Consider the following 24306-nt stretch of genomic DNA (forward strand, 5'->3'; position numbering starts at 1 on the left):
GTTGGTGGTATTCGGGGAGGAGGATTTTGTGCATGACTTCGAAATGGCTTCAGCCTGCCAAAGCCACCGAAGTCTTTAACTTTTGATTCACTGAGGGGTTCCACCCCCTGGAAACATGCGCAGTGTGAAGGTATGGGATCCAGTTTCCCTATGTTCCTGGTTACTACCAGAACTGATGGGAATGATTTCAAGCTTGTAAAGTCTATTTTGTTCTGTAGACACATAGAAGGTGTCTGGCGAACTGTAGGATCTGGAAAAAAAAGGTGCAACGGTAGTTTGTTGCTAAGGATGCACACTGCTTTGCAAGCTGATCGGTTGCTCAAGTGTGACTGCTTTGGCGATATCCCTGTCAAAGTGGAGGAGCACAAAATCTTTAATCTGGTTTGTGGAGTTATCTTTCACGGCATCTTGAACACTGACGATGAGTTGATGGAAGACATGAAACACCATTGCGTGCACATGTCCAGCGCATTAAGCGTAAAGTCAATGGCAAAGACGTTGCCACAGGTGTGTTCATTGTCTCCTTCAATTGTCAATGTTACCAGAAGAAGTCAACAACCTATCGCTGCAATGTGAGGCCATACATCCTGCCCCCCATGCGCTGCTATCAATGAGAGAGATTCAGGCTAATGGTATCTTGTTGCTCGAATCAGTCTGAATTTGGTACATTTGGAAGAGGAGCTTATGGCGCAGAAGAGTGCACAACTCCTTCCAGGTGCATTAACTGTGCCGGTCTCCATTCTCCTCAAAATCAGAACTGTCCCTAATATCTGAACGAGAAGAAGATCCAGGAAATAAAGATCCTGGAGAGTCTTTCCTATCAGGAAGCATGCCGTAAGTTCAATTCTACAACCACACCTGCCAAGACTCTAGACTGTAGCGTCATGGCACAGAGTCTGCCCGGTTCATCGTTTACATCCTCAATACCAGTGAAGATCGCTGTGCCCAAGGCTTCTGTGAGCAAAGTTGCAAAGAGTAAAAGCTCCAGGGCTCCAACTGGAGGGTATGAATCAGTGTCAGCAGGTACGCCTGCTCCAAAACCTAAGCGCTCCCCTCGTAGGAAGAAATCCCACCACCAAAATACGTCGAAGTTCTGGGCGTCACTCCCCTCGTTTGTTGATGACAGGGTGGACATCGAGCTTTCATCTACAAGACTGATGTAATATCACTTACTTGATATATTGTATTCAAAAGGTCTTGTCAATTTATTTCTTATAGCTAATTAGACAGTTCGTGCCAAGTATAGTCTGTATTCAAGAAACAAATCTCAGACCAGGTCACCATACGGTCTTCAGAAATTTCAGGCTATAATCGACAGAACGAGATTATGCCAACCAGACTTCTGGTGGCGTTGGTATTTTTGTTCATTCTGATACCTACAGTGAAGAGGTTCCACGAAGAACCCCACTGGAGGCGGTTGCGGTAAGAGTTCCGTTGTCTGTCATAGCAACAGTTTGTAATGTTTATTTTCCACCAGGTCAGTCTCTTAATATAAATGGCGTTATTAATCTTAAGATCAGCTTCCACCTTCATTCTTGTTGTTGGGAGATTTTGATGCCCATTACCGTTTAAGGGGCTCTACAATGCCTTGCCCCAGAGGAAGGGAGTTCAAAAGATTAATAAGAGAGCTGGATTTATGCATTTTGAATTCAGAGGAACCAACGCATTTTAGCACAGCACATGGCACTTATTCGTGCATAGACGTTAGTCTATGCAGCCGAGTGCTCATTCCCCTAGTCCAGCAGAATACACACGATGACCTCTATGACATTGGCCATTTCCCTATTAGTCTTTGTTGAAACAGAAATCCATCAAGGTTCCTCCCCAATGGTTTCTTAAACTTGCAGATTGGCCAAAGTTTACATCATTAGCTGTCTTAAATGATGCGAATATCCAGAGCGTAGACGATGATATAACTTATATCACGTAAGTTATTCTTGTTGCTGCTGAGTCCATTCCATCCGTTTGAGGGACTCCTCGACAAAATCTCATTCCTTGGTTGAACTACAAAATTGCAGCAGCTACTGTATAAGGGAACGACGCCGTGCTCATAAATGGTATCCTAGGCAGCTTACTCTGGCCAACTTGGTAACATTAAAAAACTCCATGCTAAGGTGTGAGTTCTTATTATACAGAGTAAGAAAGCTTCATGGGAGAGATATGTGACGTCTTGACGTCACATACACCGTCATCTCAAGTGTGGTCTAAATTTTGAAGTATTTATGGTATACAAGGTCATTTTCAGTACCAGGAATTTCCATTGCAGGCAGTATTGTTACTGATTCACCCACTGTTTCTAATCATCTAGCCAGTCATCTCATGGATGTGTCTGATTCCGGGAATTACCATTGTGATTTCCTAGCTCTGAAGTGGGAGGCAGAACGTCATCACCTCAGTTTTGCCACTCAAGCTTCAGAGGACTATAACGTGCCCTTTACAACGTGGAAACTCCTCAGTGCCATGGTGTTTTGCGAGGACGCGGCTCTTGGACCAGATAATGTCCATAACCATATGTTGAAACATCTTAGTGAGGATAGTCTCTTATATCTCCTTCGTGTGTTCAACTGAATCTGGATAGAGGATGAGTTTCCATCACAGTGATGGGAGGGAATAGTAATTCCTGTCCTCAAGCCTGATAAAAATCCTAAGTATGCAGGAAACTACAGACCTATTTGTCTTACTAACTGTTTGTGTAAGGTTTTTGAGAGGATGGTGAATTGCAGACTAGTGTGGTGCCTGGAGAAAAGAGGACTTTTGTCCAAGTACTAATGTGGTTTTCGAGCCGCTCGCTCGACCACTGACCACTTGGTATGTTTGGAGAGTTCTATCCAGGACGCTTTTCTCTGAAAACAGCTTTTAGTGGCTGTTTTCTTTGACTTAGAAAAGGCCTATGACACCACAAGGTAATACGGCATCCTTTCAGTCCTGCACCAATGGAGTTTGCGAGGTAACTTGCCAGTTTTTATTGCAAATTTTTTATCCCTCCATCTATTCCATGTCGTAGTGGGGAGGGCATATTCACAATACCACGTTCAGGAAAATGGAAAGGGGATGTTGCTCTTCCTGTAGTTGACACCTATCAATTCCTTGGGCTCCTTTTCGATAGCAAAAGGGAGCCACATGTGTGGCAGTTAAAAACGAAATGCACAAGGAAGCTGAATATTTTCAAGTTTCTTAGCGGCAATACTTGGGGGAGGGGGCAGATTGCACGGTGCTCCTAAGATTTTAAAGGGCACATATTTTATCTAGATTAGACTATGGCAGTGCAGCATATGGATCAGCAAAGGAAAGGGTCCTTGTGAAACTGAATAGTATCCACCACAGCAGAGTTAGGTTGGCAACGGGAGCTTTTCGTACAAACCCCATTGCTAGCCTGCTTGCTGAATCCGATGTGCTGCCTTTATACCTGAGGTGCCAGCAAATGCTTCTTTCCTGTGCTGCAAACTTGCGACAGATGCCTTTTTACCCTAGCTATACCTGCGTATTCCTCAATGGAAACTGTCCGCTGTACGCTGATTATCCTCAAGCCACATGGCTGGTTGAAATGCGCTTGGATAGCAGTCACAGATGGTTTGATGTACCTTCGGTTCCTTGTCTTGTCAGATGATCATGTAGGGTACCTCCGTGGATGATATGACGACCCGAAGTAATCCTGGATCTGCACACCGGCCCAAAGGAGAACATGGACCCCTCCATTTATCAGAGACTCTTCCTGTCCATTGTTGGCCGGTATCCAGATACAATAGTTGTTTACATGGATGGATCGAGGACAGAAGCAAAAGTAGGCGGTGCGTTCGTTGTCGACAATGACAGGTTTCTTTTTCCTCTACCAGAAGCCTGTAGTGTGTACACAGCGGAGCTCTATGCCACCTTTGAAACTCTGCGTTATGTGCTGTCCAATGAGCGCCAGCACTGTCTGCTGTGTGCGGACTCGTTGAACTCGCTACAATCTATTGATACATGTTTTCCTTGGCATAATCTGATGCTAAAAATTAAATAACTGGAGGTTCAACCTGTTCAATACTCAAAAGAAAGAAACGTAGCAATCACATTTCTATTTAAATGGGACCGGTTTCGACCTTAGTCTAGGTCATCATCAGCCATAAAAAACATGTAAAATGTTTAAGAATGTTGGAGGTCAGTTTTTCACTGTTAGGCACAAAGACACGACATCACTGACCTCCAACATTCTTAAACATTTTACATGTTTTTTATGGCTGATGATGACCTAGACTAAGGTCGAAACCGGTCCCATTTAAATAGAAATGTGATTGCTACGTTTCTTTCTTTTGAGTATTGAACAGGTTGAACCTCCAGTTATTTAATTTTTAACATCAATAATTTCAATACGGAACAATGAAATTTTTATCTTTAAATAATCTGATGCAGCGGATCCAGGACATGCTGGCCGGGTATTGGGATGCTGGCACCAGAATCACATTTATGTGGCTCCCAAGTCGCATGGGTGTAGTGGGAAATTAGTTAGCTGATAAGGGTGCCAAAGAGGCTGTTACATTACCCCCGTTGCCTTCCCAAGGTTCGAACCAGTATGAAAAAAAGTATGAAGACAAAGGAGAAGGAAACACCTTGGTGGAATGAAAGAGTGAGAGCAGCAATCAGGGAAAGAAAGGGATCGGGAGAAAAATTAACTGGATCTTACTAGAGATGAGGCAAAGATCAGAAATCTCGAACAATTATACTGAAACAAGAAACTAGACGTTAAAAGAACAGTTACAGAAGAAAAGACCAAGGGATGGAATATATTCACTTAGAAACTGGAGGAAGACAGCAGAGGCAATCAGAAACTAGTGTATATTGTTATCAGAGGTAAAAGGAAGCCAATGAATACCATAAAGGCACTTGAAGATGAAAATGGAAATCGGGTTAGGGCAGAAAGTGACATGAGAGAAGTCCTGAAGAACCATTTCGACCACCTACTGAATAGACCAGTTCAAGAACAAAATACAGAACCAGAAATTCAAGCCTACAATGAGGAACCTCCCATCTTTTGAACAGAAACTGAGACAGTCTTAAAATCTATGCCTAAAGGAAAATCTTCAGGTGCAGATGAAGTGATTGCGGACATGATAAAGGCATCAGGCATCCAGGGTATACAGTGGCTGCACAGAGTACTAAATGCCATATGGACAGACAACAAAATACCTGCAGATTGGAGGAAAGGCATTATAATTCCCCTGTTTAAGAAAGGCAGCAGATGGAAACCCACCAACTATAGAGGAATAACACTGCTGTCTCATGGGCTAAAAATTCTAAAGAAGATCATAGAAAGGAGATTGAGAACCATCATTGAACCACAGTTAGAGGAGGAGCAATACGGATTCCAAAGTAACAGATCAACAATGGATCTAATTTTTAGCACCCACATGCTGATGGAAAAGTATTGGGTGAAGGGCAAGCACCTGGTCGTTGTATTCCTGGACATATAAAAGAAGCCCTCTGATAGTATTATAAGAGATAAAATCTGGGAGTGCCTGAGGAAAAGAAATGTGCTTGAAGGACTGGTAAGGAAAATTCAGATGTTGTACAAAGACTGTACTAGCTGTGTACAAATTGCGGAAGGTCGTTAATCATGGTTTGAGACCAAGAGTGGAGCTCAGCAAGGAAGTGCGCTCTCCCCACTACAGTTCATCACTGTTATGGACAACATAATGAAGAACGTCAAGGAAAGGTTAGGTGAACTGAATGCAGTGGCCTTTGCTGATGATATCATGAATTGGGGTGAAACAGAAGAGGAAGTACAGACCCAACTCAACGTATGGAAATCCCAATTCCAGGAATATAACCTGAACATCATCGAGACCAAGACAGTAGTGATAGCAGTCAACAGAGAAGGGCATCCAGCAAGTGTAAAACTAGGAGACCACAAGCTAGAGTGTGTGGATAGTTTTCCTTACCTTGGAAGTGTAATCTCCAGTGATAATTTGGTCAGAAAGGAAATTACAGAGTGCAAAACGGATCAGAATTCTACCAACACTTTTATGGGCCGAGATTATTCCAAAAGCGGCCAAACTGATGATGTTTAACAGCTATTTCATGCCAATATTGACCTATGGCATTAAAGCGTGCACCCTCACAAAAAGAGATTCATCAGGACTGCAAGCATCAGAGATGAAATTTCTTAGATCCACCATCCAGAAGACCAAGATGGACAAGTTAAGAAATGAGGAGGTGAGGAATGAAGCCGGAATAAAGACATCCCTATTAGACAGAATCGGCACATCCAGACTACGGTGGTAGGGCATGTGATGAGGATGGAGCCTACAAGAATAGCCAGAATAAATTTGGAAAGACAGGTGGAGGGGAAAAGACCAGGAAGACCTAAAACCCAATGGATGGACATGATCAAGGTTGATCCAGTTGACAGTGGATGATGTTCTCCATGAGAAGTTGTATATGGACAGGAAGAAGTGGAAGAGGCTCATTAATAGTAGCCGGGAAGCTGGAACTGTACAATGATGATGATGGATATATTTTAAAATGTCATCATCCCTTTTCATTCCATCTCGTACCATTAGGGGGCCGATGACCTACAGTAGATGTAAGGCCCCTTTAAACAATAAACATCATAATCATCAGCATCTGTTGTACCATCAATACCAATGCATGAGGAAATAAAGATAATCGGTGCAAAATAAATATATTCCTCATTTCCATTGTGTTCAGTTCAGTGAATGTTTACAATTCTGTTTTTAGTCGTTGACACTTCGTTTTATTATGCTGTATCCTTAAACGAATCGAAATGAACTCTCACTGTTGTATTTAATTCTATTACAAATTGAAAATTGAATGTAAATTGACCTAATTTTGAAGAAAAATTACAAATTTTCTGTGCCTTAATATCCTGTTAATTTATCTTTTCATGATTTTTCTGTACAGAACAGAATAGAATAACCTTTTCTACCAGTTTAGGGGTAACTGGAAAGAGGGCACTCGTTAATTAGCTTATGTACTTTTTATGACAAAACACTCTTAGTAAATAATGTAGCTTAATTGTGTTTTAATGAAATATCACTATACAGAAATTATTTCAGAGTATATTTTTAAAGTAATTTTGATTTCCTTTTTTAACAGATGTGATCCTTATGCATTTTAAGTGTGAAGTTCATGTATTATAAATCAGCCCTTCACACCACCCCTGCGTGCAAATGCCAGGTAATCACTTGCTTCAGGACTGTCATTGGTGTGGTTCGAAGCCACTGTTCCCGAGTCTGGGAGTAGCTTGAACACATTAACACTCATAGCTAAACACGTTGGGTGGGCAAAAACACCACTTCTTTTTAAACAGCACATTTTGATGATGATGATGATGATGCTTGTTGTTTGAAGGGACCTAACATGCAGGTCATCAGCCCCACAGCACATTTCTTCACGAACATTAATTTAAGAAGCGACGTATAGACATATTACCTCTTAATAGGAACAGGCATGAAAACTTTTAAGCGCTTTATTGTAGTGCAGAAAGAGAAGTAACATCAGCTCAACTGGACAACACCACACTGACTACGCGTGACCTGGAGACCTGTAATATTGTGTTCCAAGCTATAAATACTTTAAACAGAAGCGTAAGCTTAGATGCTTTCTCTACGCTTAATCGGTTGTATACTTTTAATGCACTAACCCATAAAGGATTTTTTCATCACTTGCTAAGAAACCTGTGCTGTATGTAACTGCTCAGTAATGAGAAAAACTTTGTCCTGAAATTTATCATTTTTTTTAATTTTTTACTTTTCTACCACTTGCAGGTTGTAACCTGTTGAAGAACATCTGACTTTCCAAATACAAACGCTGCTTTCTTTTCTTCTTCAGTTAAATCCAGTGCTGAACTCCTTCCGTTTGGATCCAGCATCTAAGCTAAGAAATGAGCTGGTGTTAGAAACCTAATCTCTGATTTCAAATTTTTTTTAATGTGACATGTTTGTTCTTTGTAGCTTCAAATCCCATTTGAAGATTCTTCTATGTATCTACTGACTTGGAAATGGTACAGTTGTTTTTTGGAATGGTATCAAATACAGTGGTAATAGGCTTTAAATGAATATCCTCTACATTTTGTTTTAATACAAAATTAGAAACTGTTTGCACTGCTTTGTCAATAGTTCCACAGTTTTCTTCACAAATTTCTAACAGAGTTGGCCAGTCTTTAAGATGTGTCTCCAGGCAACCTACCATGGTATTCCAGCACACTTTACTTGGAAGCACGAGTTTTGTTACACCAGATTTTTCTGTAACATGCATTAGTGATTATTTCTGAAGGACTTTATTACATTTATCAAATGTTCTCTTACATTTCGCAAATGATGACATACAAATCTTTATAATTTTCAAGTTGAAGATGCAGTTTTTGATATTTTGGCAGCATTATGTTTAACAGCAGTGGTGTCCAGTAAATAAACATTGCCTGTTTTGGTGGTAACTGTAAGGCATAGCTTATTATAGGTTCATTGTAAATATTTGACTAACTATTAAACCATAGGCACATAGTTCAGTTTTTTTTTTTAAGATAAAGGAACAAGTTTTTTTCTTCTTTTCTTCATAAATAGTTTCTAATAAAGACACGCTAATTTTCTTTCTGTTTGGAGGGATGTAACCTGGGCTAAGCTGTCGCATAAGTCACTTAAATCGAGGATGTTAAACACTACAAAGCCAATATCCAGTATTCGGGAGATAGTGGGTTCGAACTCCACTGTCGGCAGCCCTGAAGATGGTTTTCCGTGGTTTCTCATTTTCACACCAGGCAAGTGCTAGGGCTGTACCTTAATTAAGGCCACAGCCGCTTCCTTCCCAGTCCTAGCCCTTTCCTGTCCCATCGTCACCATAAGACCTATCTGTGTCGATGCGACGTAAAGCCAATAGCAAAAAAAAAAAAAAAAACCTCACTACAAACAGGAGTATTTGTTGCAAATATACAGTATTATGAGCTACTTAATCATCCAGAGACTACTTCTGCATTGGTATTGATGTAACCACATATGAATCCCATAATGTTGCAACTTTTTCCTTCTTTCCGTGAAAGTATTTTGATATAATTTCATTTATCTAGGTAGAAGAGGATGCTGCAATACCAGTTTTGGGAGTGGCAAGAGCAAAAGTAGGTGTACTATATTCCATACAGCTTTACTTCCAAATTGACAATTCGCAAACCATATGACCAACGGCTTACCTATATCGCCAGCACTTCACTACTGTGACAACACTAAAACTTAATAGATGCTGTATACACTTACTAACAATATTAGATCACTGAATTGAGAAATATAAAGGATTAAGAATAAAAGAGAATGAGGAAATGACAAATTACTTGCTGCTAATGGCTGAAGAAGGAGGTTATGGTTTACAGAGGGGACACACTGCTGGTCTGAGTCACTGAAAACCTCCAACGGTATATCACTGTCACTATCTCCAGCTTCCAAAGAGATTATTAAACTTTTGACGCAGTTTGTCATTACATTTTCATTTTCCCACGTCTCTCATATTACTGTTCATGTATATTGGCACTAACAGTGACCTCAGCTTCACCTAACACATTTTCCTCTTCACAAACTGTGCTTAGTTTTTGAACAACATAACCCATATATGCTGAGCAATATAGCTTAACCATGTTGAATGTATGCAATAGAGTTGGCAATCAGGATTGGAGATCTTGCTTTACCGATATAAATCAATATGAATGGCTTGGGATTGGCTGGATGTCTGTGTTTCTGTGCACACTCAGTAGAGAGCACCAAAATTGGCCAAAACTTCAATTTGGCATGTGAAAAGCCCATCAAGTTCATGTTAATACCATAATTCCTGGACTGATTAGTGGTGATTTATTTATGACTTGTTCTTGCTACTGAACCAGAAGGCTCATGGAATATATATTATGTTAATGCACCAGTATCCCCCACTCCTAAAATTAACACACTCCTGAGCTTGACCCCAATCCAAAATTCTCATCAATGTCCCATAATTGAGTCCATCAGCAAAAGTCATCACACTTCCTAGAAATTTCCCAGATAGAGGTGGCACTGGTGGGCATTGATGCATCATAGTGGTATTCTGTTTTTATGGTCCAAGTCTCACATCCATACGTGAAGATTGAGAAGACAAGTGAGTGGACTAGTCTTTACTTTGTACTCAGTGTAATTGCTCTATCTTGCCAGAGCTTCTTTCATTTTATTTTGCCATACGTATAGATCCCAACAAGATGTGACGCTTGATTTTCTTTTCACGAGGAAGAGAATGCCCAAGGCTGGAATGGGAGGACTATGCAGAAAGGTTTACTAGAGTTGTGCTGCCCTCACTGAGGACAGGAAAGCATATGCAAAGTGACTGAAGGAGTTTTCAGAAAGAAAAGTTTGGAGGGCCATATAGAGGTATAGCTTATAAGAAGATTCTAATCTGGTACTGCACAGTAATACTACTACTACTACTACTACTATTCTTCTTCTTATTATTATTATTATTGTTATTATTTACAATAGGATAAAAAACATTCTGCAACCACAACTTGGAGAATACCAAGGAGGATTTCGCCCATACAGAAGTTGCCCAGACCAAATTCTCAGCCTGAAACTAATAATAGAATATTACAAGTACAGAGATAAACAGCTGTTAATTTCATTCATAGATTTCAAAAAGGCTTATGATAGTATACACTGACTTACTCTTTTAAAAAACCTCAGATCATATGGCCTTCATCCTAAATTTACAAAAATTATTGAACTAACTTTAACTAACACAATTTCAAATGTAAAGTTCAGGGGAGAAATGTCAAATGCTTTTACAATAATTACAGGTCTCAGACAATGTAACAGATTATCCCCATTGCTCTTCAATGTGGCTCTAGATTACATCAGGAAAATTTGGCAAAAAGAAAACCCACCTAAAATCAAAATTGGGGCAAAGCCCTCAATAAGGACAAACTGCCTAGGGTTTGGAGATGATTTAGCTCTTTTAGCCCTTGACATGGAAGAAGTCCGTGCTCAGATCACCAGTCTCCAGAAAATTGCATTAGAAATAGGATTACAAATTGAGAATAATGAGATCGTGCCAAAGTCATTATAAATGATAAAAAAATTAACATAGTCCTACAATTTAAATACCTTGGAGAAATCATTATGCACAACTTAAGTGAGAAAGCAACATGGATAAATAGAACTAACAAAATGAAAAAAGGCACAATTTCTATCCTGGTCAACTTATAACAAAAAATGCTTGTCAGTAGACACTAAGATCCAACACTACAAAACAGTAACTTTGCCTGAAGCTAGTTATGCTTGCAAAACCTTGTTCCAAATTAAAAATGAAAGAACTGATCAGCTCCTCAAAACTGAAAGAAGAATTATTAGAACTTGCATAAATAAAAAGTACCAGGTTGAAGGAGTGTGGAGAATCTTCCCCAATGAAACTGTCTATCGAGAGATTGACCCAGTTACCAGCACGATGAACAAGAAAAGAATCTCTTATTTCTTTCACATCTTACAATTACCAGAAAACAGGATTTTACGACAACTAGTGATGAGAAATCTGGGAAAGAAGACAGGAGGGCATTGGATCAAAGAAATTCAAAAGGATCTCCATACAGTTGGACTCGAAATTACAGATGCAGAGAACAAGAATAAAATTACCACCCTTCTTAAGAATCACAAATTTTCAACTGAAATGATGCAGAGAAGGCCTGTAGAGATTTCACACGAATTAAGAACACTGCGATCAGAACAAATGAAGAAGTACTGGGCAGATAAGAAGAATCAAACAGTACAACCTTGAAAGAACATGGATGATCAAGTGGTCCAATATGGCCAATAAAGTTAATAATATCATCCTAGACAGAAATATATTTAAGTACATTCATTTTACCACAGGCCCAGTAAGAACATAGGCTATTTTTGTCACTAGCTGCACCATTGTATGGAGCTGATAGACCCACAGTTAAAATGAATTTGCAACTTGGTGCAGTCATCATTGGTATAAATATTGATGAAGTTTCTAATTAATGGTCACAGTAACATCCACATGCATTAATTACTGCTGCGGCAGGTATGGTTATTTTGGTTATATTTCTTATCAGATAAATCTTAACTCTTGGTAATATTTAATGATCTGCATCTTTCTATAGTTGTCTTAACAACTCTGAACTGTGTAAGTTTATTTCTTAATTTTTTTTGGTTCTCTGTTGTGTATAACTTACTATAATATGATTTTAACTTTTTCAGAATATCAAAAAAATGGCAGCAGTTGAAGAACCAAAATTAGATATTGTCATCTTTGGAGCCACAGGTTTTACTGGTAAATGTGCTGTTCAGGAAATTATAAAACTTGCAAAGGAGAAGAGTGACTTATCGTGGGGTGTTGCCGGCCGCAATGAAAGCAAGTTGAAAGAAGTTCTTGCAGATATTTCCAAGAAAACAGGTGATTATTATTTCTATGTGCATTGCATTTTTCAAGCATTTCTTATATTTGATTTCTTAAATTAGTGTGATATGTTTATGAACTTAATGATATAATTTAATTTCATTAGAGGTAGTGTAAAGCAAGGGTCGGGAACCTTTTCATACCCGCGGGCGACAGTCAAAGTCTCGATAGCTTGTGGGCCGCGCAGGTCTCAACTGAATATTTTAAAGTTGAATGAAAAGTTAAAATTCAATAATTTTGTAATACTTTAATGATGCTGTTAAAAATTAGCTTGGAAGATCCAGGTATAAGTGTGTACGTCACACTGATGATAGAATCGGTTATACTGCCATTCATTCGCCGTATTCAAGTAGGTATTTTCCAACAGGATAACACTAGTCCTCATACCACTGCTGTCACCCAAGGTGCTCTACAGAGTGTCAACCCGTTGCCTTGGCCTGCAAGAACACCAAACCTTTCAGTCATTGTCTGCAAGCCGATACTCAAAAAATTGTTTGGTGTAAATTCAAGAATGATCAATTGTATTGTTTCATGAGGGGTAATCATTACTATGATACATTGTCATTAGTCTCGTTAGACAATGACTTAAAAGATGACTGTTGAAATGATTATACTGATGGATAACCATCGCAAACACAGATAAAGTTACTAGTGCTGTGGCTGGTAGTGAACAGCTGTTATCCCATGATAGTGCTGGGAATTAACAGAGCAGAACCGAAGCTTCCTGGGCATTCTGTCAGAGGTTCTGAGTACATCTGCAAGTGAAAGATTGGCGGGAGAACGATAGTTCCCTCCGAAACTTCTATTCCACTCACCACTTTCCTTTACGTGTAGTGGAGTTGCTGTATTGTTATTTAGACATTACATGCATACTGTATAACACTTTAGAATGCAGTGATGATGAATGGATGTAGGGCCTGTTAGCAAATTATACCAATTGAGGTTACAACTCACAATTGTGCAACGACACATATTTGATGTTCTGAATGCTGACCTATCAAAAGGAATTATTTTCTTCAGTAATCAGTTCAGAGGCAGATGCTATTAATATAATTTGAGAGAAATCATATAGATAATACTTATTTTTCAGTTTGAGGAACGTAAGGGATGCAAAAAATAAATATTATATAATTGAACTCTATTCTACAGATGCACCAAGTATAATAGGCCTACGTATGAAGAAATAATAATAATTTTTCTTAGAGATATAACCAAATATTATATATAATATGCAGGATGTTGAAATATTTTTGGTGGTGATGGTATGCATCAAAACAAGAAAAAAAAGTAATAAACATGGGTCCTGCAATATATAAGTTCTGAGATCTGAGCATGTGTTCATAGGATGTGCCTGATGTAATATCATTCATGGCAAAGTATTTCTCAGCCCTGCAATAACAGCAGACTACTGGATAATAATAGTTGACATCCCTGAAACGGAATGAAAAGAACAATCTGGTTACTCACCAAAGTGGCCGCTGTTTGAATCCCGACCAATGCATGTGGGTTTTTAAAATGAAAAGTCATGTCCCTGTGGTTTGGATTCCATGTAAAACTCGAGGGCTCATGACTGTAATCTTAATGTCAACAGTCAGGTAAAAATAGCTTAGCTTTTAAAAAAATTGGTTGCGGATATGAGCACAGTTGTTGCATTGGTCCTCGAGGTCAACAGACAGTTTTGATTTCCTTCAGTATCATATTAAATAGTAGTATGAGCCGAAGGGCCATCTGCTGCTATTGTAGGTCAAGAATGCATGAATGATGACATGTACGCACTTCCTATGAACAAGTGTTCTGATCTGAGAATGCATGTCTTTTAGGACCTATGTTTGAGACTTTTTTCCTTGTTTTGATGCATACTATGAAATAGGTTACAAACATAATAGCGGAAACTCTCTCAAAAGTGCATTGGTTGCAGGTGAGACAGGGTCGCTAACTCTATCCATTGGCTCGCAGTTATAACTATTTGCAGGTGTCGTTTGCTCGTGTTGGCTGCTATGACACAATACCTGAAGCAGGGATGTTGAAATTTCACTTGTATATAAAAACTTACTGCTTTTAAGTTTTAAAGGAATTATGGAACAGGTTTTCAAGTACAAAATGCTTGGTTTGGGGTTAGAAAATGTTATTAGTCATGAGATAAAGGCATGAAAACTGACATCCATTTTAGGCCTACAGCTAAACCAAAGCCACTCTTACACTTAACTTGTGATATTGTCTACAATTTTCAGTTAAGGCATGAAAAGTGACAACTATATATATTCAAAAATAGGTTCTTTACATGTTATTTTCTGTAAATTGAAGTTTAGACATGACAAATTGATGTAACAATAACATACAACTATAGGCCGTACATCCATATTTACATTAAATTCTCTTAAGCATACAGACATACTTTTTTTTTTTAATTAGAGATTAATGACAACAGTGCACATACCATAATTATATACTGTATCATATTAGATCAACATGCACATTCACATGAAATCACATGTGTGTTACTTTATGTAATTAACATTTTTCTTTCCCTGTTGATATGTAGAGATCATTTGTTTTATTTGCGAAGGCTTTATTGAGGACTGCAGAGTATTTAAGAACCAACAAGAAATAACAATTGAGGTTCGTATCCCACTATCGGCAGCCCTGAAAATGGTTTTCCGTGGTTTCCCATTTTCACACCAGGCAAATGCTGGGGCTGTACCTTAAGGCCACGGCTGCTTGCTTCCAACTCATAAGCCTTTCCTATCCCATCGTCGCCATAAGACCTATCTGTCTCGGTTCGACGTAAAGCCCCTAGCAAAAAAAAAAAATAAAAATATAACAATTGTTACACATACCCTCTATGCTAACATATTCACTCATTTTTTTTTTACATTATTCTGAAAACTATTGGACAACTTAACAAATGAGCACATTCATTGTGGATTATCATGTTACTTGATTCATATTTCTTCATTAATTTGTGGAAGTTTTCAGGGTCGTGGGAATTCTGTTCAAGTGGCATCAAAACACTTTTACTGTCATAGTGTGGCAATCTTGAGATTGCCCATCCAATAACATAATTGTCTGCATTTACCTCTGTAGTTTGCACAAAATTGTCATTGATCTCATTACAGTTAGGTCTATTATCTCTGTTATTTAATCTTACGTTCATAGTGTAATTCATTTTCAAATAATTGTATTTGGTTAGGAATACCGCAGCATCAGCCTCACAATTGCTATCTTGTAATGGGGATAGTAAGTTATTTATGATAACAGTCTGTTCTCAATGCACTGCAAAATTTAGATGAATCTGGAGCGACATTATTTCCCCTTTTACCCCTAAAATGGCAAATGTATTTTCCAGACAATCTTGCATCAGCCTTCTAGTGAAGAAAAATTGAAAATCAAATCACACTTTCAAATCTGACCATAAACACTTAAGAGCAGTGATATCATCTCTCCAACTTTGAATGGATAGTGGGTTGTGTTTACTAATAGAACCTCAGTGTAACACTACAATGTGCTTTAAACTTTCTTCAATTTCTGCCAATTTTTCTAAATGATCAGAAATTCTACAAAGGGGGCTTTCTATGTTGCTTTTGAGGAATTGAAGATATGAAATATGTCAACACATTTCAATAAAATCAGCTATAATAGCAGCAGATGATGATAGGAAATTAATTGAACATGTACTTTTATGCCACAAGTGGCAGAATGACTCAAAGTCCGAACGGTTAAACACACTCCCAGTAGTGAGAGGGGGCTAGTCTGGGCACAATGGTTGGATCTTTGTTGTAAAATTCCTTAATATGAGACCAACTATGAATTTTCTCTCCTGTGTTGAAATTATACTTCAGATTGTTTCTCAGTGATTTGATCAAGTTAGGGGCATCATAGAAAAAGTATGTTTTTTCATCATTTATTTCAATATATAGCTAATACTGAATTTTCACGAAAGTGTTAATAACATATCTTTAATGCTCTGCCCTGACATAGCTAGCACCTCTGGTCAAATGATCTATATAAAATAACTTGTACTGACTGACCGACCGACCGCCGAAATATGAAATATCATATCATATCTACCACTCCGCTGTACGAAAACATAATCATTCTTGGTGACTTCAATACTAATCTACTAGTTACAAGTAACGAATCAACATACTTACAAAACTTATTCCATGGCATGGATTACAACATACTGACACTAGATGCGACTAACCATGTTCACAGAATAAACCACACGTCTCACACACTGATTGACCTTATTATAACAAACAATCCGCAGAAAGTGGTAAAACATGGACAGCTTGCTGTACCAGGTATTTCGACCCACGATCTCATATACTTATGTTACTCTCTCAAGGCACCAAAGTACAAAACCAGGTACATAATGCGAAGAGACTTCAAGCATTTTAATACTGAGATAATACGAAATGAAGCATATCAAGAGATAATACGAAATGAAGCATATCAATTGCCATGGAATGACATTCTACTGACTAATGACATTGATGATAAGGTTGACAGACTGAACTCTTTAATATTAGGACTGTATGACAAACACGCTCCGAAGAAGCAAATTCGAGTTTCTCACCCTTCGTCTCCTTGGCTAACAAATGAAATTAAGTCGGTCATGGCAAATCGTGATGCTTGGTATAGGCGATTTAGGCGAACTGAAAGCACTAGTGATTTCGAAAATTACCGTATTCTCCGAAATCAAGTTAAGAAATTAATTCGTAACAGCAAGTATAAATATATTCAAGAGATAACAAACAGACGAAATTCAGCACTAATATGGAAAGATTTGCATCAGATGGGTATAGGTCGCAGCCTGACCATGCAAACACCCAGTATACCACTTGATCTAAATTCTCATTTTACGAAAGCAGCATACACTAATAATGATATTACTGACAATAATGACTATGATGCTAACTATCCTAATAATGATGATAATAATAATAATAATAATAATAATCATCATCATCATCATCATCATCATCAACCAGTTGATGACCTAACTGATGATGATATTAACGCCATAAATGCTAATTCCCGAGTAAATCAAGTAAAATTCACTTTCAAAAAAGTTGGGGCGAACGATGTGAAGCGTGTAATTTACTCCCTCAAGTCTGATGCTCCGGGTAATGACGACATACCATTATCTTTCATAAAAAATATTATTGGTGCCACATTACCTATTCTGACGCATATATTTAATCATTGCCTTGTACAGGGAGTATTCCCAACTGTGTGGAAGCACGGTATCGTCATTCCTATTCCTAAGAAGAATTCTCCTAGTTTACCATCAGATTATCGCCCTATATCCATTCTCCCACCCCTTTCAAAAGTACTAGAACGCTTGGTTCACGAACAAGTCCTCACTTACTTCACTAACTTCTCACTGCTTGACCCTTACCAATCTGGTTTCAAGAAAGGACACAGCACGACGACTGCCCTACTGAAAGTAACCGATGATATCCGACAGGCAATGGACACTCGACAAGTGACTGTACTGGTTCTACTTGATTTTTCTAGTGCTTTTGATACTGTTGTTCCTCAACTGCTACTTTCAAAATTGGACTCATTAAATTTCAGCAAGACGGCAATAAACTTTTTCAGCTCGTACTTCAAAAATCGCTGTCAGTGTGTCAAAGTAAATAATAGCAGATCTGAGTGGCTTAACAAACCCCTCGGTGTCCCCCAAGGGTCTGTACTTGGACCATTGCTGTTTGCAATTTACTTACACGATGTTGCCAAATCGATTACACATTGCAAGTATCATCTTTATGCTGATGATCTGCAGATCTACTACCACTCAAGAACTGATAAAATTCAGAGTGCTGTAGAAAAAGTTAATGCTGATTTAAGTCTCATAAGTAATTTTGCATTGAGTAACAATCTCAAAATTAATCCACTTAAAACGCAAGCAATAATCATTGGTACTTCAAAAAACTTACACGTCTTAAAACAATACGAAATTCCTCCTGTAGCACTAAACAATACCATTATTCCATTTTGTGAAACAGTTATGAATCTTGGTGTGGCTATAAGCGAAACATTGAACTGGTCGCAACATGTGATGAAAGTGTGCCAAAAGGTATATCAAAGCCTGCATCCTCTGAAGCGGTTTAAAAATATATTTCCTCGGTCCTTGAAAATAAAGCTCATTCAATCACTCTTGTTTCCAATTCTCGAATACTGTGATACAGTTTTTATTGATATCAATAACAAGCAAAGCATGAGACTGCAAAGTGCCCAAAATGCATGCATCAGGTATGCATTCGACATACAACCATACGTCCATGTATCCCCATTCTATACACAATTATCTTGGTTACGACTGAATGACAGACGTAGACTCCACGCAACTACTTTGGTGTATCAAGTGCTTTCTGAAAACACTCCTCCTTACCTATCCACCAGATTTCGCTACCTTAGTTCCCTGCACCTGGTCAATACCCGGTCAGGCTGTACGCTAGAAATTCCTGTGCATCGAACCGCAACCTACAACAGATCGTTCACTATCACCGCCACGAGCTGGTGGAATGAACTCCCCAATGACATCAGGGAAGCTAAATCTAAGACAAAATTTAAAATCCTTTGCCAGCGTCATCTTTTAAGCACTTCCAGTCTTTCTTGAGTGTGAATGGGATGCATGAATGAGAGTGAATATGGTTGTTTATTGCAATGTGTTCCTGTATATAATTTAGTTATACTTTACTCACCTTAGTTTAGTTAGTGATACTTTAGTTGCTTTAGTTATACTTTAGGTTGTAAAGATTTCATATGTTTAAATTTTATGTAAAATATACATTGTATATACATGAAGTGGTTAAGTGTAAGAAAGGGCCGGGAGCCCTAACTTCGCCACAATACAGTTGTATACAGTTGTATAGTATCATTTGAAGTAATTCCACATACTGTATATCAGTTGACTATATTTGTAAGTAGGACAGGATATATTATAAGTAGAATTTTGTAAACAATATAAATTTATTAAGGATGAGCTGTGTGTTTAATAGAAAACATTGTTAGCGTAAATTGTATAATATTGTATTATAGGAAAAATTTTCTTCTCTTGTTAATTTAATATTTAGTGCTTGACAATAATGTATTTTAGTGTACCATTTGCCACCGAGGTAGACACCTCATTTGCAAATAAAGAGATTTTGATTTGATTTGATTTGATTTGATTTGACAATAAAGACGCTTTAATAATAATAATAATAATAATAATAATAATAATAATAATAATAATAATAATAATATTTTATTTCATATTCATCTGTGCAAATGTTATAGTGTGTTTTTAAAGTTGTTTTAAAGTCATATTTCATATTCCCTCCTCTGCGAACCATGTGACCTTGCCGGGGTGGGGAGGCTTGCGTGTCCCAATGATGCAGATAGCCGAGCCGCAGGTGCAACCATATCGGATGGGTATCTGTTGAGAGACCAGACTAACGAATGGTTCATCGAAAGGGGGGTAGCAGCCTTTCGATAGTTGCAAGGGCGGCAGTCTAGATGATTGACTGATACGGCCTTGTAATAATACTCAACATGGCTTAGCTGTGTTGATACTGCTACACGGCTGAAAGCAACGGGAAACTACAGCCGTAACTAACTCCCGAGGACATGTAGCTCTCTCTGTATGGATGATATACTGATGATGGCTTCCTCCCGGGTAAAATATTCCGGAGGTAAACTAGTCCCCCATTCGGATCTCCGGGTGGGGACTACACGAGAGGGGGCGATCATCAGGAAGATGGATACTGACATTCTGCGAGTCGGAGTGTGGAATGTTAGAAGTTTGAATCGTTGTGGTAGGTTAGAGAACCTGAAAAGGGAGATGGATAGGCTAAAGTTAGATGTAGTTGGTATAAGTGAAGTACGTTGGCAGGAAGAACAAGATTTTTGGTCAGGCGACTACCGAATTATCAACACAAAATCAAACAGGGGAAATGCAGGAGTTGGTTTAATAATGAATAAGAAAATAGGGCAGCGGGTAAGCTACTACGACCAGCATAGTGAAAGAATTATTGTCGTCAAGATAGACACCAAACCAATGCCCACCACAATAGTACAGGTCTATATGCCTACTAGCTCAGCGGATGATGAAGAAATCGAAAGAATATATGAGGAGATAGAAGATTTAATACAATATGTAAAAGGTGACGAGAATCTAATTGTGATGGGAGACTGGAATGCAGTGGTAGGCCAAGGAAGAGAAGGTAATACAGTAGGAGAATTTGGATTGGGACAAAGGAACGAAAGAGGAAGTCGGCTGGTTGAATTCTGCACTGATCATAATTTAGTCCTTGCCAATACTTGGTTCAAACACCACAAACGACGGCTGTATACGTGGACGAGACCTGGAGACACCGGAAGGTATCAAATAGACTTCATTATGATTAGGCAGAGATTCAGAAACCAGGTGTTGGATTGCAAAACTTTCCCAGGAGCAGACGTGGACTCTGACCATAACTTGTTGGTCATGAAATGCCATCTGAAGTTGAAGAAATTGAAGAAAGGAAAGAATGCAAAAAGATGGGATCTAAACAAGTTGAAAGAAAAGAGTGTGAGGGATTGTTTCAAGGAACATGTTGCACAAGGACTAAATGAAAAGGCTGAAGGAAACACTATAGAGGAAGAGTGGAGAGTCATGAAGAATGAAGTCAGTAGTTCTGCTGAAGAAATGTTAGGAAGGAAGAAAAGATCAACTAAGAATCAGTGGATAACTCAGGAGATACTAGACCTGATTGATGAACGACGAAACTACAAGAATGCTAGAAATGAACAGGGCAGAAAAGAATACAGGCGATTAAAGAATCAAGTGGATAGAAAGTGCAAGGTAGCTAAGGAAGAATGGCTGAAGGAGAAGTGCAAGGATGTCGAAGGCTGTATGGTCCTGGGTAAGGTAGATGCTGCATACAGGAAAATCAAGGAAACCTTTGGAGAAAGGAAATCCAGGTGTATGAATATTAAGAGCTCAGATGGAAAGCCACTTCTAGGGAAAGAAGACAAAGCAGAAAGATGGCAGGAGCATATCCAACAGTTGTATCAAGGTAAAGATGTAAATAATTTGGTTCTGGAACATGAAGAGGCTGTTGATGCTGATGAAATGGGAGACCCAATTTTGAGGTCAGAGTTTGACAGAGCTGTGAGTGACCTCAATAGGAACAAGGCACCTGGAATTGATGACATTCCCTCTGAATTACTGACTGCCTTAGGAGAAACCAGCATGGCAAGGTTATTTCATTTAGTGTGCAAGATGTATGAGACAGGAGAAGTCCCATCCGATTTTCGGAAGAATGTTGTTATACCTATTCCCAAGAAAGCTGGTGCTGACAGGTGTGAAAAGGTGTGAAAACTACCGCACCATTAGTTTAGTATCTCATGCCTGCAAAATTTTAACACGTATTATTTACAGAAGAATGGAAAAACAAGTAGAAGCTGAGTTGGGAGAAGATCAATTTGGCTTCAGAAGAAATGTAGGCACACGTGAAGCAATACTGACTTTACGTCTGATCTTAAAGGATCGAATCAAGAAGGACAAGCCCACGTACATGGCATTCGTAGATCTAGAAAAGGCATTCGATAATGTTGATTGGACCAAGCTATTTATGATTCTGAAGATGAAAGGGATCAGATACCGAGAACGAAGAATTATCTACAATCTGTATAAAAATCAGTCTGCAGTGATAAGAATCGAGGGCTTTGAAAAAGAAGCAGCAATCCAGAAAGGAGTGAGGCAAGGCTGCAGTTTGTCCCCTCTCCTTTTCAATGTTTACATAGAACAGGCAGTAAAGGAAATCAAAGAGAAATTTGGAAATGGAATCACAGTCCAAGGAGAGGAAATCAAAACCTTGAGATTTGCCGATGATATTGTTATTTTATCTGAGACTGCAGAAGATCTCGAAGTTGCTGAATGGTATGGATGAAGTCTTGGGTAAGGAGTACAAGATGAAAATAAATAAGTCCAAAACAAAAGTAATGGAGTGCAGTCGAACGAAGGCAGGTGATGTAGGAAATATTAGATTAGGAAATGAAGCCTTAAAGGAAGTAGATGAATATTGTTACTTGGGTAGTAAAATAACTAACGATGGCAGAAGTAAGGAGGACATTAAATGCAGACTAGCACAAGCAAGGAAGAGCTTTCTTAAGAAAAGAAATTTGCTCACTTCAAACATTGATATCGGAATTAGAAAGATGTTTTTGAAGACTTTCGTGTGGAGTGTGGCATTGTATGGAAGTGAAACATGGACGATAACTAGCTCAGAGAGAAACAGAATAGAAGCTTTTGAAATGTGGTGTTACAGAAGAATGCTGAAGGTGAGATGGATAGATCGAATCACGAATGAAGAGATACTGAATCGAATTGGTGAGAGGAGATCGATTTGGCTAAATTTGACGAAAAGAAGAGATAGAATGATAGGACACATCTTAAGACACCCAGGACTTGTTCAGTTGGTTTTTGATGGAAGTGTAGGTGGTAAGAACGGTAGGGGTAGGCCAAGGTATGAATATGACAAGCAGATTAGAGCAGATGTAGGATGCAATAGTTACGTAGAAATGAAAAGGTTAGCGCAGGATAGAGTGGCATGGAGAGCTGCATCAAACCAGTCTATGGACTGATGACTCAAACAACATTTCATATTCATCCATGCAGATGTTATAGTGTGTATAAAGTTGTTTTAGGGTTTTATTGTGTTTGCCCGATTTGACTTTGTGGCTGATGATGGCACATATCTGGTGCCGAAATTAGTACCTCATTTGAACGATATGTGATTCTTTCATATTAATAAATATCTTTGTATTGAATAGGAGGAACCCTCTTAATTTTTAAATATTGTGATTGGTGACAGTCACAATGACAATCATATCTATATTGTGATGTGTAAATAGATATAGTTATAACTTGTTTGAAAGGATTAAGTACTTTCCAGACAATATAGGCTGCAACAAGGGCAAAGCTCCATGCGAAACCTAAAAAATTTAAAACTTTAAATTAAAAACACAGCAGTAACTCTAAAACTACAAAATAGTTCATAAAATATCAATCAACGTCGCAATAAAGAAATCTACTAAAATTCACTTGACACATCATTAACAGGTAATAAAAATCATAAAAGTAAACATAATGTACCTGGCCAGTGCATGGAGCAGCTCCATATCAAGACATGTTATGTGACCTGTTTATGATGAATGGTGCGGAACAGTCTTATATGAAGTCTACATCCTCTCAAATCCTAATGTGTTTGAAATACTTACTCCTGACTTACTGAATTCATGTTTCTAAAGTCTTTCTGCACAAAATAATGGGAATATACAATGTAACTTTTGTTGAAAGGTTCTGGTCCATCTCTCTTGAATATATCATTCAGGTCTGCTGCAAATAACCTAGTACTTGCATATAATAAAGTCAGTAATATCAGTTAGAACTTAATTTTCTTATGCCATAAAATGAAGTATTCTATATAAACTGACGTTGTGTAAACATAAAGAAATGTAACCTAACATTTCAATTCATACTTGCATTTCTTTATTTTTTGGAAATCTGTAGAAAGACTTTGATGCACTTTTCTGTCTGTAATTATTACAACTATATATACTGGTAGTGCAAATACTGCCTCTTCCAGCCATCTTTGCTTAAAATAATTGAGTATTATTCACATTTGACTTTGTATTACTTCCCAGCTGTTGATGACCAGTTTTTAGAGTCCACTTCAAGCTACCGTAGTGAGTCACTGTTGCAAGTTTTCATGCCTGCTTTCCACTGTTATCTTTGTAACCTATTTAATAATATCACCTCCTAAACTAGCGGACATTTTATTTTAACACTCTGTATTGTCCCTTGGTGTTTCTGCATAATAATAAATCTTAACTCCAGCAAGTTTGATTTTCCAT

The 24306-nt window shown here is 38.3% G+C and overlaps 1 protein-coding gene across 2 annotated transcripts in view; it reads left to right on the top strand.

Moving 5' to 3' along the window:
- LOC136877344 (saccharopine dehydrogenase-like oxidoreductase) overlaps window positions 1–24306 on the top strand; it is a 191276-nt gene that overhangs the window by 14433 nt on the left and 152537 nt on the right. The window contains exons 1-2 of one of the 2 annotated variants that reach the window (XM_067151305.2): window positions 9069–9106; window positions 12216–12411. In XM_067151305.2, the coding sequence (XP_067007406.2) occupies window positions 12228–12411 (184 nt within the window). In that variant the 5' untranslated portion in view covers window positions 9069–9106; window positions 12216–12227. Of the gene's footprint in view, window positions 1–9068; window positions 9107–12215; window positions 12412–24306 lie in introns of those variants that run through there. The other variant, XM_067151304.2, reaches the window with a different exon arrangement.

This window comes from Anabrus simplex, chromosome 7, assembly GCF_040414725.1.
Source record: "Anabrus simplex isolate iqAnaSimp1 chromosome 7, ASM4041472v1, whole genome shotgun sequence".
In the NCBI taxonomy this organism is placed as follows: Eukaryota; Metazoa; Arthropoda; class Insecta; order Orthoptera; family Tettigoniidae; genus Anabrus; species Anabrus simplex.